The 15,318-nt window shown below is 40.2% G+C and overlaps 1 protein-coding gene across 1 annotated transcript in view; it reads left to right on the top strand.

The window, feature by feature from the left end:
• Positions 1-1,046: 1,046 nt before the first annotated feature.
• si:ch211-264f5.6 (carcinoembryonic antigen-related cell adhesion molecule 1) overlaps positions 1,047-15,318 on the top strand; it is a 34,829-nt gene continuing 20,557 nt past the window's right edge. Inside the window, exons 1-4 of the mRNA XM_032519839.1 lie at positions 1,047-1,313; positions 1,600-1,935; positions 9,294-9,454; positions 10,510-10,636. Coding sequence (XP_032375730.1) covers positions 1,265-1,313; positions 1,600-1,935; positions 9,294-9,454; positions 10,510-10,636 — 673 coding nt within the window. The 5' untranslated portion in view covers positions 1,047-1,264. The remainder of the gene's footprint in view (positions 1,314-1,599; positions 1,936-9,293; positions 9,455-10,509; positions 10,637-15,318) is intronic.

Here is a 15,318-nt window from a genome sequence, read left to right as displayed (position 1 = left end):
TATATAAATGAGCGTTATTGACGAAGAATTCCAAAAAATAGTGTAAAACTAGTAAGGTGATGTTAGTGAAAACTTAAGAAAAGTCTGAAAAAGGGATGAAAATGTCACATTTTAGGGGGTTAAGTGTTAAGTGGAGGTGCTATGAAACTATGTTGTATTTCTGAACCTGCTATTCAATCACAAAGTTACAAAACTGTTAAATTTCATACACTTTCACCTGTTCTTGTTTCTATTTTTTTTTACCTTTTTATAATTGAATTTCCTTGTTTTCTCACAAAATAAACAATCATATGATAATAAATGTGATTTCACGGGGGTAAGTGGCAAATATGAACCATAAATGATGTACATCTCATCAGTAATTGAGCCAATTTAAACATCTGTTAAGTATTTTTACATAAATAGTTATGGCTGTATTGATTTTAAAGGGTTAATTCAGAAAAGTGTTTCCCCAGATGTCCACGTGGGGGCAGCAGCGCCTCACTGAAAACCTTTAAGCAGATTTTTGTTTAGTTTATAAGTTTCTGTTAAAAAATGAATAATTTCCAGACAAGACAAACCCTTTAAATGTTCTCTATGTCTCTAGTAGGTCGCCTAATGATGATTGTGCATGAGTAATACCACATAGCTTGAAAACATAACACTTTAATACTGCATTAATACTGTAGGTTTTACTCTAGTCTTTTGTAAATCAGATACAGTTTGTGACACCTTTGCTTTACTGGAAATATCTATCTATCTATCTGAATCATACCAATGACGTGTGTGTGTGTGTGTGTGTGTGTGTGTGTGTGTGTGTGTGCGCGCGTGTGTGTTCGTGTGTTATTTAACTACATTTGTGGGGTCCAGAAACCGGGAGTTTAGTCCACTTAGCAAAACGCTGGACCGCACAACTTTAAAGGGCTGTTTGAGGGTTAAGACTTGGTTTTAGGATTAGGGTTATAATTAGGTTATGGTTAGGGTGGGGGTGAGGGTTAAGGATAGGCATTTAGTTGTTATGGTTACGGTTAGGGTTAGGGGCTGGGGAATGCATTATGTCAATGACGGGTCCCCATAAAGATAGTGCCACAAACATGTGTGTGTGCCTGCGTGCGTGTGTGCGAGTGCGTGCGAGTGTGTGTTTGTGTGTGCGTGCGATTTTGCGTGTGTGTGTGTGTGTGTGTGTGTGTGTGTGTGTGTTCACCTTGTCTGGGTGTGTCCCTGTTAAAGTAGCAGGTACTGCCGCATTTCGTCTGTCGTTGCTGGAGAGACTTGAACCGTCCGGATGGATCTGTTCGCCGTTAAATCGCTTCTTCTTCTGCTCTCTTTTATTGGTAAGAAGACCATCCATGATCTGTGTGTGGGATCAATCTTAGATTTATATTATTTACGATTCTTTTTTATTTCGTTTTTATTAATTTATAGCCTACGTTGTGTCCATGGTGTGTTTTTGGAAATGGCTCCCTGGGTGTTGCCTATTTGAATCCATGCTAAAATAACAGAAACCAACAGACCAGAGAGAAACTTCTCAGTTTTACGTCTCTTTCTCCAACTTTTACACCTGCTATCAAAAGCTCCACAGGTGTAACGTTAACTTGATATTTCTTCCCCCCCTTTCAGGATGCTGTGCGGGGCAGAACATTCTCCCCAACGGGCCGGTGGACGCAGTTTTGGGGTCAAATGTGACTTTACGGACTACCCTGGTCGCCAAACCAGTCTACGCCTTCATAGTCTGGAATACGAACAAGGGGGGTGCACAGACTCATGTCGCGACACTAACTTCGGCCGGGGGGCTTAACGTGAACAGCCCGTACACCGGGAGAGTGGCGATTAACAGCACCACGGGCTTCCTGTACCTGGGACCCGTGACTGCTGCGGACAGCGGGCACTACAGCATCAGCATACTGTCACCGGACGGCCAAACTACAACCGGAGAGACGCAGCTCCGGGTTCTGGGTGAGTCATTTCATCAACCTGAGATCACTGTCCGCCTGCCAAGGTGTGTTTTGAAAGAGAATTAGTGGATTTTATTCCACCCAAGTGTCGCATGCCGATTCAGAAAATGGTTATTATCATCTATGATGGTGCGTAACCATTGCGGTAATGTTGTTCGGTCCATGGGGATCTTTATCATATATGATAAAGTACAGTTTATAATATACTTTATATGGACTAGATCCATGCCGAATTTATCAGCGTATCTAAGTAATCCAGATAAACGAGTTTAAGTTAATGTTTTGGGTTTCTGTTATCTCCCAAAAACACTTTTTACGTAAAATTACTAGATTTTCCAACGCAACCTGGTGCAGTCCGAAGGCGCAAGCCACACCTGGGCGACGTTTTAGCCCAACAAAACGGCGCAACATGTTTTTTTTTTTTTTTAAACTGAAACGGGGGTGGGTTGAACGCCCTGTGATTGGGTATCACCTGTGACACAGCCAGTAAACGAGAGACACACCCACCAAACGAGTGAAAACATTACTCTAAGCCTGTTGCACACATACCGAGGGAATAGTCGTTCAACCAGAACCTGTTTTGAGATTAGACGTGCCCCTGTTACTGGACTAGAGGCCTAATTGTGAACCATTGAGAAGCAATCTGATTGGACGAGGTTAGGCATCGTCCTCGAATAGTGAAAGACCTCATATTATGCTCATTTTCAGGTTCACAATTGTATTCTGAGGTTGCACCAGAATAGGTTTACATGGTTTTAATTTTCATAAAACACCACATTTTTGTTGTTGTTGTACCGCACATCGCTGCAGCTCCTCTTTTCCCCCTGTGTGTTGAGCTCTCTGTTTTAGCAACAGAGTGAGACATCACACTTCTGTCCCATCTTTGTTGGGAGTCGCACATGCACACTACCTAGGTAAGGACTACTAGCCAGTCAGAAGCAGAGTATGAGGGTCCTGCATAGTAAACAAAGACTAGGTAAGGACTACTAGCAGTCAGAGCACAGTATGAGGACCGACAGTACCTAGGTAAGGACTACTAGCCAGTCAGAAGCGAGATGAGGCCCTGCAGTACCTAGGTAAGGACTACTAGCCGTCAGAAGCAGAGTATGAGGGCCCTGACAGTACCTAGGTAAGGACTACTAGCCAGTCAGAAGCAGAGTATGAGGGCCTGACAGTACCTAGGTAGGAGACTAGCCCAGTCAAAGTCAGAGTATGAGGGTCCCTGACAGTACCTAGGTAAGGACTACTAGCCATTCAGAAGCAGAGTATGAGGGCCTGACAGTACCTAGGTAAGGACTACTAGCCATCATCCGCAGCTTATGAGGGCCCTGAGCAGTACTCAGGTAAGGACTACAGTCCGAAGCAGAGTATGAGGACCCGACAGTACCTAGTAAGATTACTAGCCAGTCAGAAGCGAGTATGAGGCCCTGGACAGTACCTAGGGAAGGACTACTAGCCCGTCCAGGAGCATAGTATGGAGGGCTGTCTCCTAGCAGCTAGCAGACGAAAATAAAAGCCCTTCAGCCCTCTTGCCCCGTTGCTACTTTAGGGCGTAGCTCTTGGTACTGAACTCTTCCTGGAGGAGTGCCTGTGTGTGTGTGTGTGTGTGTGTGTGTGTGTGTTGTTGTGTGTGTGTGTGTGTGTGTGTGTGTGTGTTGTGCATTGTTTAAAGCTGTGACCTCACTGCTTCATGCTGATGCAAGTGTATTGAACAGTCGTCATGCATGTAGTACAATGCAAACTATTTGGTTCTTACCAAGATAAGAGTGACTTTCTTATTTTAAGTGTTCAACTTTACACTATAATCTTAAATCAAGCAAGCTTGTCAAGTGAAATGATATTGCTGCATGGACGGGTACTTTCACTGGTTTTGAGTACCTTTTCCCTCAGATTTAGTGCTTTTATCTTGTTTTTAGTACCTTTTACCCTCAGATTTAGTGTATTTATCTGGTTTTTAGTACCTTTTCCCTCAGATTTAATGCTTTTGTCTTGTGTTTAGACTTCCCCTTTTTTGCAGTGGCAGTGTAATTTTGCAGGCATGTGAGTACTGTCAAAGCCACTGACTTATCTATGAAAAGAAAAGGAGCCATACAATAACTTTACACAAAACCCCATCGCGTTTGTGTTTTTATCAAACCCCCCTGCAGCTATTCCATTGTTTTGGCCTCCTTTAGCTCCTAGTGTTGCGGCTGATTTCCTGTCTGGTTCAGGCTCCGCTGGTTCCTGGTGACGCCGCTGTGCTGTGATGCTGCGTCTCCGTTGACGGCGTTATTCCCGCGCTTCCCTTTCGTTTCTTGTCTATGGGAGCAGGAACGTTTTGCATAAAAGTGAATCCAGGCTACTTTATGCAAATGAGGAGCGGCCGGCTTGTCCTCATGTTGCCTTCATGTTGCCTTCATGTTGCCTTCATGTTGTCCCCATGTTGTCCTCATGTTGTCCTCATGTTGTCTTCATGTTGCCTTCATTTTGCCTTCATGTTTGCCCTTCATTTTGGCCTCCTGTTCCCTCTTGTTGCCCTCTATGTGTCTTCAGTTTGCCCTCATGTGTGCCTCACACTTTGTCCCTCGACGTTTGCCCCTCATGTTGTCTTCTGTTGTCCTCACTTCGGTCGCCCTCGATGTTTCGTCAATGTTTTCTGTCATGTTGCCTCTCATATTGGCTTCATGTTGCCCTCATGTTGTCTTCATGTTGTCTTCGTGTTGCCCTCATGTTGTCCTCATGTTGTCCCCATGTTGTCCTCATGTTGTTGTAGGAGGCTATAGAGTGTTTTCTCTGCTTGTCAGTGGTCAGTGAAGAGACACTAACAACACATATTTGGACACGTAGCATTAAAGACTAGCTGGTGAACAGGGTGGAGGATTTAGCAGCTAAAGAGACGGATATTTCCCCAGTGTTGAATGAATGAGACATAAATAAACCCCTGTGAACTCACTGTTTAGTACACAGACATTTAGAAGTATGCCGTGGTAGAACAGTGCAGGAAGGTCTAGTAAAATGTCATGAGAAATGAATCAATTATCAAATTAATTTCCTTTAGCTTGACTAATTGATTAGTTGACTAATCGTTGCAGCTTTACTCAACTGTGCGCAGTAAGTAGATCAGTCAACTGTCTCCGTTTGTCCCAAAGCCACAGTCAACGTATCAATCCATCCGTCATATTTGTCACATAATAGCTTACAAGTTACAATTAGAGTGGAATGTAATCTCATCAATCAATCAATTCATCTTTCTGTTTAATCGTCTGTTTGATTAACGGAAAGCCTAAAGTAACTGGAGCCACCACGTACTTTAAAAAAAAAAACGAATGACTAAATTATCAAATTACTTTTCTATTGCTTGAGCTTGACTAATTGATTAATTGGCTAAATGTTGCAGCTTTTCTTGGCTGTGCACAGTAAATAGATCAGCTGACTTACTCAAAGCCACAGTAGAGGCAAGTACTCAAGTACTGTACTTGACCCTCATGTTGTACTCGGGTCAAATTGACCCGTTGTCCTATTTTAATGTTCTTTTTAATTCCCCAAAATAACATGATTGATTCCAACGCTCTTTACCAAGTACAAATCTCTACTTTCATTCATTTTGGGTCTTATTCAATTTTGTAGCATTTGTAAAACAAAGTGAAGTGTTGTTGAAATAGTATTGAGTAAAAGTTGACATATTCCAGTCTGTGATTATCATCAACATCCATTCCTTTAATTTTAGTCTCAATAATTCCTAATTTCTGCTTTTCTAACTCAAACATTAGGTATAACTTCCTATAAATGAGCTTTATTGACCATAAATTCCAAAAATAACTGTAAAACTAAAGTTAATATGTTAGTTACGTAGTGTTGAAAACATCAAAAAGTGACAACAATTTAAAAAAAAAAAAGTTAAACACATTGATAAAAAAGTTACGTAGTGTTCAAAAAAAGTGACGACTTTCGATGCTTTAGAAAAAAAAGCATCAAAAGTAATTTGGGAAAAAAAAGGACAAAAACAAGAGAAAAAGTTTTTTTTAAAACACATGAATAAACAGTTAAAAATAAAAACATTAAAACAAATAGAACACAACACTAGAAGTCACAGTGCAGCATAGGAAATTAAACATTAAAGAAATGAAGAGTCATTTAAAGAAAGGCAACATCAGAAAGAAAAAGGTCTTCAGCCTTGATGTAACCCTCATGTTGTCCTGGGGTCAAATCTGACCCGTTTTGAGTAAATCTTTTTTTTTTTTGGGGGGGGGGGGCACAAAAAAATGGGCCGTCGAAATAAGCGCTGAAAACGTCTACAATAAAAACATAAAAAAAACAACAACCCACAACACTGAAAAAGTGACAAAAATGTCGTAAAAAGCGATAACAACGTTGGAAAAAAAGTGACAAAAACTGGGATTTTTTTCATGGTTGACGGGAAGACGACACAAGGGTTAAAAGAACGGAGAGTAGCAGCCGATTGGTTACGGCAGAGCCAATAGTTTTAGACTTCAACAGAGGACCCGCCTTCAAGGATACTAACACTGGTCACTGGAGAGAGGCCGGACTCTCTGGACTAATGACATGAAATGAAATGGAGCATGCATGCTTTTTCCCAGCATTCCCGTTGACTCTCATTTTCACACAGTGGTCCACCAAAGAAACCACAGATATGACAAATACTCGCAACCAAACCGCCAGTGTCTTAATGTTTGTGTGTTTTTGTTCGTCTCTTCCTTTTGCATCGCAGTAGAGCGAACTGTCACCGTCCCCACAACGTGGTGTTCAGATCCGAATTAAGTAAAAGTACTAATACCTTCCTGTACACGTCTCTGTTACTGTTAAGTAAAAGTTCTGCATTGAACGTGTTAGTTAAGTAAAGGTATGTAATCATCAGGGAAATGTCCTTAAAGTATTTATTTCACTTTATTTTGTCCCTTTTTATTTTATTGTATTTGACGAATTTTACATTTATCTGTATTTTAGTCTTTCAATGTTTTTCATGCTTTTATCTTTTTGTATTAGTATTGTCTTTACACTTGTTAAAGCACTTTGTAACTTGTTTTTGAAAAGTGCTCTACAAATAAAGATTATTATTATTATTAAAAGTACTAAATGCAGAAAAAATCCTCACATTTTAGAAACTGAAAAACCATCCAAACAGTTGTGTGTTTAATCAGAAAGTTTCAGCTGCACTTGTAGGTCTACAGTATGTATTTTTTGCAAAAATAGTAACTTCAGCTGTTGTTAATTGATGTAGTGGAGGAAAAAGTGCAATATTTCCCTCTAATATGTAGTGGAGTGGAAGTAGAAAGTAGCATTAAAAGAAAAGACTCAAGGAAAACACAAGTACCTCAACATTCAATACTTAAGTGCAGTACTTTAGTGAATGTACTCAGTTACATTGCACTGGTTTACAGACAGTTAATCCAACACATGTGATGGAAATCCTCTCCAAAGGAGCCGTTGGGTGGAGTTAGCGGATGAATGGAGCTTTCGATGCTTGGTGGTGTGTTGCCGTCCTGTCAGAACTGGTTGCCGCTCCTTCGCATTGTTTCCACACACCTACTGTTGCCTAATCACCGAATAAACAGCCCGTACAATTACACACACACACACATAGCTGCAGCGTGATGGAGAACGAGTCCAGCCGGTCTCTTGGGTGGTGGGATTTCTCCGCCGCCGTCGTCTTCTTTTCACTCGTATTGGGGAAAATGCTGCAAGATGGAGGAGACAATTACTCACATTGAGCACACAAATGGCCAGTTTATTTCACAGGCAAAAACAGGATTTCACAGGATATAAGCAGAGTAAGGCGCTGGGCCTAATGCCGACCCCGTAACGTCCCACGTCATCCATCCCACGCATTCCCAACATTTAAAGGGACCGTGCCCCCCCCACCCCCCCGAACTGTTAACGTTACCTGCGGTGACTAAGGGCAGTAAATCACATGTCTAATCAAAAGGTGTGTGGAACCACCCTTAGCAACATGTCACATTCACTACAATATCATTAAAAGAGAAACCGGATTCAAACGTGCTGGGTAATAAATCCATCCCTCACATTTTAAAGGGGGACTATGCAGTTTTTTCACCTTAATATACCTTAAATGAACAGCTTTTGGGGGGGGGTCTATGGAGAAATCTGCAAGCAAAAGCGAAGAAATGGCCAAAACTAGACAGCGCCCCTTTAAATTGTTTTTATACTATGTTCTTTACTATTTACTGCTTATTTGTAGTAGGATTTCTTCAACAACACTATTGATTACTTTAATGTCAATGGGGGAAAAATGTCCACTGATATACCTGGAGATGGCGTAATTTTGGGTTCAACCCTGGGAGGGCGGGGGTTGAGATCTGCACTTTTGAGCAAACCAAACACTTAACTTCCTGCTTTATGGAGAAGTTTTTGCAACAATTTGAGCCTTTTCTGCATCACGTTATGGTGCAAATGTCTTATTTATGTTAATGAATTTATAATAATGTTTATTTGGGGCGGGGTGCACTGGCCAGTTTTGATTATTTGGGGGGGGTTGTGACCCCCCCATACCCCCTCTAAGTTATGTCTATGGTAGTTGGTGTTTTTGGATGCATTTTGTTTTGCTGTTAGCTTAGTGTCAGGATCCCACTGACTCCCAAATCCACTTTTGTCTTCAATAAAGCTCAGTTTTTCGGGTCAGCGGCTTATAAGTCATGGGTTATGTACCCTGTTGAATAGAATAGAATAAAATGCCTTTTTATTGTCATTATGCACAAGTACACAGTACCTGTGCAATGAGATTGAAGCAATCCCCGTACAGTGTTGACACAAAAATATAAGACAAGAATATAAAATATCAAAAATTAAAAAAGTCAAAAATGTATTTACAATGTAGGTATTGCAGAGAAACAAAGTGTGTGTGTGTGTGGGGGGGGGGGGGGGGGGGGGGGGGGGGGGGCAGTCCAGAGAGCAACTGTATGCATATATAAAAATGGCTTGAATACACATTGTGTGAAATGAGTAATGAAATGGAATAGTTAAATATTAAATATTGCCCTGTATGAAATTGCACAGATTACAGTGACCTTTGAGGTACTATATATATATATATATATATATATATAATATATATAACAGTGTAAGAGCATTGCACAGTCAGAGGGAAGAAGAAGAAAGTCCGGTGGAGTGGAGTCAGTGCAAATGTGCATTAAGGGTGGTTATAGCCTTTGGGTGAATACCACCACGCTGCAGCTTTTAGGGATTCTTTGTGTTGTTAGTAAGAGAGCAGAGAGTTGTTTTCCCCTCCGGCGGGCGCGGCTTTCAGAGTACAACTCGACGCGCTCTGTCTTTTATACAATCCATTTCATTCTTGGCTTCCTCGTGCAAAACCCCCCCCCCCAACCTCCTCGTTTCTCCCCGCAGAGCCGGTGTCCGGCGTCACCATCACGTCCAACGTGCCCGAAGCCGTAGAGCGCAACAGCACCGTGGTGCTGAACTGCTCCGCCAAAGGCTCCTTCCTCAAGTTCGCCTGGCTCAGGGGCGACGCGCCCATCGTGGTCGACAGTCGCTTCACGGTGAAAGAGGTCGGTTTACACACAGATGTTTACTTTAGTTTGTTTAACCCTCATGTTGTCCTCTGGTCAAATTTGACCACTTATCAGGGGTTTTTTTTCACAATAAATGGGCCGAGAAATAAGCGCTGAAAATACCAACATTAGAAATATCAAATAACTTTGGAAAAAAGCATCCCAAAAAACACCCACCACCAACGTTGGAAAAAGTGAGAAAAATGTCAGAAAAAGAGATATTAATGTTTCATGGTTGACAAGAGGACAACACAAGGGTTAAAGACTGACCCTCAGCCGGGGGGGGGGGGGGGGGGATTGAATATGTGTTGAATCTAGGACTGGATCCAAATAATTGATAATAATTGATAATAATTGATGATAATAATTGTTTGATGGGCAGGTATTCGATTTAACATTTTGGGATTTGAATGTTCATTGTTGTATTTCGAATTCCAGTTGGTATTTCGTCATTCAGCTGTAGTTCATTCATTCATTCATTCATTCATTCATTCATTCATTCATTCGAACTCTCAAAATCTCATTCCTTCCCTTATCTGTTACTTCCTTGTTAATTATTTTTGTACACTGAACGTATGCATTAAAAATGAATTCATCCACTTCACATTTTATAATTCCTAATGCAGAGTTTTTATTAATTAATTTCCGCAACTCTAGCATTCATCAATTTGCAATCTATTTAATCTGATTTTATTCTTCTTCTTTTTTGCATACACGCGTGGGACTGCATAAAAAAACAACATATGAAATATGTCAGGAGATGTCAAGAGGCCATATACTCAATTTGAGGAGAAAAACAAACCACAACAACAACAAAATATCATTGATTTATTAATCCTTGGTTGACGTTTGCTTGATGTTAAATATATAGAGGAGCATGTCCTACATGTATGCACGGGTCTGAATTACAAATGATCTCTTTTAAATTGGGAATGCACATTGTAATATATAAAAAAAAATGAAGTTAGTTTGTTTACAAAGCTCTGCTGGGTAATTTTTGAAGTATTTCCTGATCATTAATGTCTAACTTTCTGCTTTGCATTGAATCCCAGGCGGGACTGTCCAGTACTCTGACCATCACCGATGTTCTCAGGGGGGACCTGGTTGGTCCCATCTACTGCACGGCTGCTAACCAGCTGCAGAGCCAGAAGAGCGCCCCCTTCAACCTCACCGTCTACTGTAAGTACTGCGCCCACACGGCAGGTACCCGATCTGTGCTGCCCGCACGATGACACATGTGCAAGATGTTCACACATGAGCAGATGATAATCCTGATTTACCCTGATTTACCCTGCTCGATCAGTTCCACGACCTAAAACCACATAGCTGGGAATCGGGGGAAAAAGGGGAGTGTGCAGGAAACCGAAGGTCTGCAGTGACAGAAAGACTCAGACTTCATTCCACATGTCACCAAAATGGTGTGTGTTCATGTAACATGTAACCAAAATGGTGTGTGTTCATGTAACATGTAACCAAAATGGTGTGTGTTCATGTAACATGTAACCAAAAGGGTGTGTGTTCATGTAACATGTAACCAAAAGGGTGTGTGTTCATGTAACATGTAACCAAAAGGGTGTGTGTTCATGTAACATGTAACCAAAAGGGTGTGTGTTCATGTAACATGTAACCAAAAGGGTGTGTGTTCATGTAACATGTAACCAAAATGGTGTGTGTTCATGTAACATGTAACCAAAATGGTGTGTGTTCATGTAACATGTAACCAAAAGGGTGTGTGTTCATGTAACATGTAACCAAAAGGGTGTGTGTTCATGTGACAAGTAACAACTCCTTTTATCATTTTGGATTGACAACCACGTAAACACCTTGTAACGCATAGCGTAAGCTACATTTAAAAACGTTACAAAAACACAACCCGCTCCCTTCGCTCCACCCACTCAAACCTCCTCCACATGCCCAGAGCCAGATTCAGGACAATAGGAGACGGGGCATTTAGTGCTGCGGCCCCCGTCTGTGGAACGCCCCCCCCCCCGACACCTTGAGGGCACCTCCATCCACTGAGTGTTTAACCTTGTGTGTCTTCCCATCAACTATCATCTTTGCTTTTTTCCGATGTTTTAGCTGTTTTTTTCTACGCTTTTTTTTTTTTTTTTAATTCTTAGCCTAATTTTTATTTTACATTACATTACACATCATACTTTTAGCATTACCGCTTTTTGTCTCTTTTTTTTGTCATTTCATCCAAGGTTTTGGTCAATTTTTTAAAATGCCATAAACTCAATAAAACAAACAAAATTCAGTAAAAGTAATCATTCATTTTACTTGAAGAACGTTGTATGGCATCCATGTTATTTTTAGGCAATTTGGTTGAAAGAAAGCCAAGTTCCTGATATTTAAAATGAATTTAAAAAAAAACGGGTCAAATCGGCCCTGATGACAACACAAGGGTTAAAAAAGGCCTTAAAACATTTCTTTTTAGCAAAGCTTTTGGTCCCCTTTTAGATGTTTTTTATCCTCTCTTCTAAGAACAGCTTTATTTTCTTTTTCTTTTCTTTTTTCTCTCTCTTTTTTTACCCGTAGCAATTTGAGATCTATTGATGGAAAGTGCATTATAAATAAAATGTATTATTATTAAAAATAACAATGTCGCCAAGGCATGGTACACAGGCGTCGATGTGCGGTTTTGGGTCAGTGACAATAAGTACTCAATTTAAATATCTTTTATAAAACAGACCGGCCGTGAACTGCATATGAACTGTAATTTCCCATTTTTTGGGATCAATAAATATCTATCTATCTATCTATCTATCTATCTATCTAATGAATAACATAAGATGTAAAAGCCGCCAGTTGTGCTGCCTGACCGTCAAGTGTTTCGACGCGTGCGTGACACAAATAGTGTCGGGAAACCGTCACATTTCCTACTAAGCATTTATGTGCGTATCAGATCGTGCAGTCAGCACAGATCGCGTACCGACGGACCCCGACAAAACGTAGCAAAACCTTTTATTTCTACTGAAACAGGGTCGAGTTGAACGCCCTGTTGCGTGGGCAAGCCCAATGCCGTTTTACTACCACGGGTGTTCATACAGTAATTGAAATTCTTTATTAGGAATAATCCCTTGAGATGTGACATCTCGTTTTCGAGGGGGTCCTTAAAGGCAGTACACATCGCTGCTGATTGGGTATCAGCTCTGACACACCCACCAACCGAGAGAAAACCCGCCCTAAAGCCTGTTGCACACCGTTAACACCTGGCGTTGTCTGGTCTGGTGACTCCTCCCACAGAGGAAAATGGAGCAGAACGAGTTGGTTAGCGTGAGCAGTGATAGCCACCACGACTCAAAGAACACTGCTTCAACTAAAAGTACAAAAAAAAAACATGTTTTTTTAATTTTTATTTAACCTTTATTTAAACCAGGAAGTTCCTTGAGATTGAAATCTCTTTTTCGAGGGCGACCCGACCGAGACAACACACACAATAAAAATACAGCAGAGTCAAAATCACACATAGAGGAAAGGAGCAGGTCACATGTGGCAGTTGCATTTTTAAATTTCATGGCCTTTTAACGTGGCCTTAAATTCATTTAATGGGACTAGATCAATTATTGTCATTCCAGCATCAAGGAAGGAAATCCGTAGCCCAGGTCCAGCAGTGTACACAATGGATCACATGTCCAGTGTTTTAGCTAAAATGGACCTTCTAAATTACGGCATAAACAAAACCTAAAACCAATATATCGGGCAGCAGTAAATTATTTAACAAATACACAATTAACCAACCACACCTGATACTGATTTACTGGATATGGATCTTTTTTTATTTCATAAATTGGGACCCAGATACTAACCTACTAACATTTTACAGTTCATATAAACGTGTCAGTTCTCTCTAGTGGACAAACTCTGTAATGGAGACTACTTTAGACCTTTTCTTATATTATATTTCACCATTCAGTAATTTCTCTCTCCTGTCTAAATCCTGCATTGTTCGAAACGCTGCGTTTCATTGAGTGAGCTCCACACCCGTCAGCCAAGAGAGAAGGTCAGACATGAGTCATTCCTTCACTCCTTCACTCCTTCACTCCTTCACACCCCTACAGGTCATTGTTTTAAATAGTTTTACTGGTTTTCTTTTAATCACATTGTCATTTATTACCGGATGCGTTCCTGTTTGAACTTTTAACCGGCTCGGTAGCCCTGTGACTCCTGCGGTGTAGATTGTGGTGTGTGTGTGTGTGTGTGTGTGTGTGTTTGCTTGCACGGTTTGTACTAAAACCACACTGTGTACACAGCGGCCGGCGCTTCCACTCCTTCCCCATGACTAACCTGAAGCCAGTGAAACCACACCAACCGGTGGTTAACCCTGTTATTAATTAATCGAAAGCTTTTGGCTTCAGCTGAGCAGGGGGTGGGGGTGGGGTGTGTGTGTGTGTGTGTGTGTGTGTGTGTGTGTGTGTGTGTGTGTGTGTGTGTGTGTGTGTGTGTGTGTGTGTGTGTGTGTCACTGCTAGTCACTGCTAGTCACTGCTATTCGGATACAGTGACAGCATGAAGATGTGCAATCAAAATGCTTTTTCTCAACATTTTTAAGTCTTTAGAAGGATTTATAAAATAATAATAATAAAAAACTAGTTAGCCAAGCTTTCATTTAGACCAAAGATTCAAGCTTCTAAATGTGATATTTTTAACCTGGGACCTTTTTAGTAACTGAATCAAGAAGCCCGTGGAGGATATGATTCACACGCTCAGCGTCTTAGACTTAGACTTCTCTTTATTGATCCTTTTGGGATGACTCCCACGACGAAATTAAAAACTCCAGCAGCAGTTTTAGCAAGAAAAACAAATAAAAAATAATAGATAAAAAAGACAGTATAAAGACACCAAAATAACAGTAATAAAAAAATAATAATAAGAACAATAAGAACATTTGTCAAATAAAGACAAAAAAGACCATAAATTATCATTAAAGTGTCAGTGGTCCATGTGAGTCCAGTGTTAAGTGATCAAAGTGGACCAGGTATTAATGTAGTCCAGGTGTGTGGATAGTGATAGATGTATGACTGTATGTATGTATGTATGATGTATTATGGACTGTATGTATGTAGTAGGTAGTGTAGTAGATGTATGTTGTATGACTGTATGTAGTTTGTACTGTTGTATGTATGTATGTATACTGTATGTCTGTAGTATGACTGTATGTATTTTGTATGTAATGATATGTATCGAGCTATGTCTGTAATGTATGTGTATGACTGTATGTATGTATGAATGTATGTATGTGGATGACTGTATTATGTAGTATGTATGTATGTTGACGTATGTATGTATGATGTATGACTGTATGTATATGTATTCGTATGACTGTAGGTAGTATGTATGTATAGTATGTATGTATGTATGACTGTATTGATGATGTATGCTGTATGTGATGTATGTTGTATGTAATGTATTATGACTGTATGTATGTATGTATGTATTTATGATTTATGACGTTATGTAGACTGTATGTATGTATGTATGTACTGTATGTATGTATGAGTAAATGTAATGTAGGATGTATGTATGACTGTATGTATGGATGTATGACGTATGTATGTATGTTATGTATGTATGTTATGTAATGTATGACTGTATGTATGTTGTAATGGTATGTTAATAGTTTATGTATGGAATGTATACTGTATGTAATGTATGTATTTATGTATGACTGTATGATGTATGTATGTATGACTGTAATAATCTTTTATGTATGTATATGTGTAATACATACTATGTATGTATGTATGTATGTATGTATTGTCCTCTCTGCCCTATTTCCTCCTCCACCCAATTGAGGAGTTGTATATTCTAATGGACAAAGGAGACTCTGCAGCTGTTTTCCTATGTGTTAGATTAGAGTTA

The sequence above is a fragment of the Etheostoma spectabile genome, chromosome 7 (genome assembly GCF_008692095.1).
Source record: "Etheostoma spectabile isolate EspeVRDwgs_2016 chromosome 7, UIUC_Espe_1.0, whole genome shotgun sequence".
In the NCBI taxonomy this organism is placed as follows: domain Eukaryota; kingdom Metazoa; phylum Chordata; class Actinopteri; order Perciformes; family Percidae; genus Etheostoma; species Etheostoma spectabile.
This window is presented reverse-complemented; position numbering and strand designations above follow the sequence as displayed.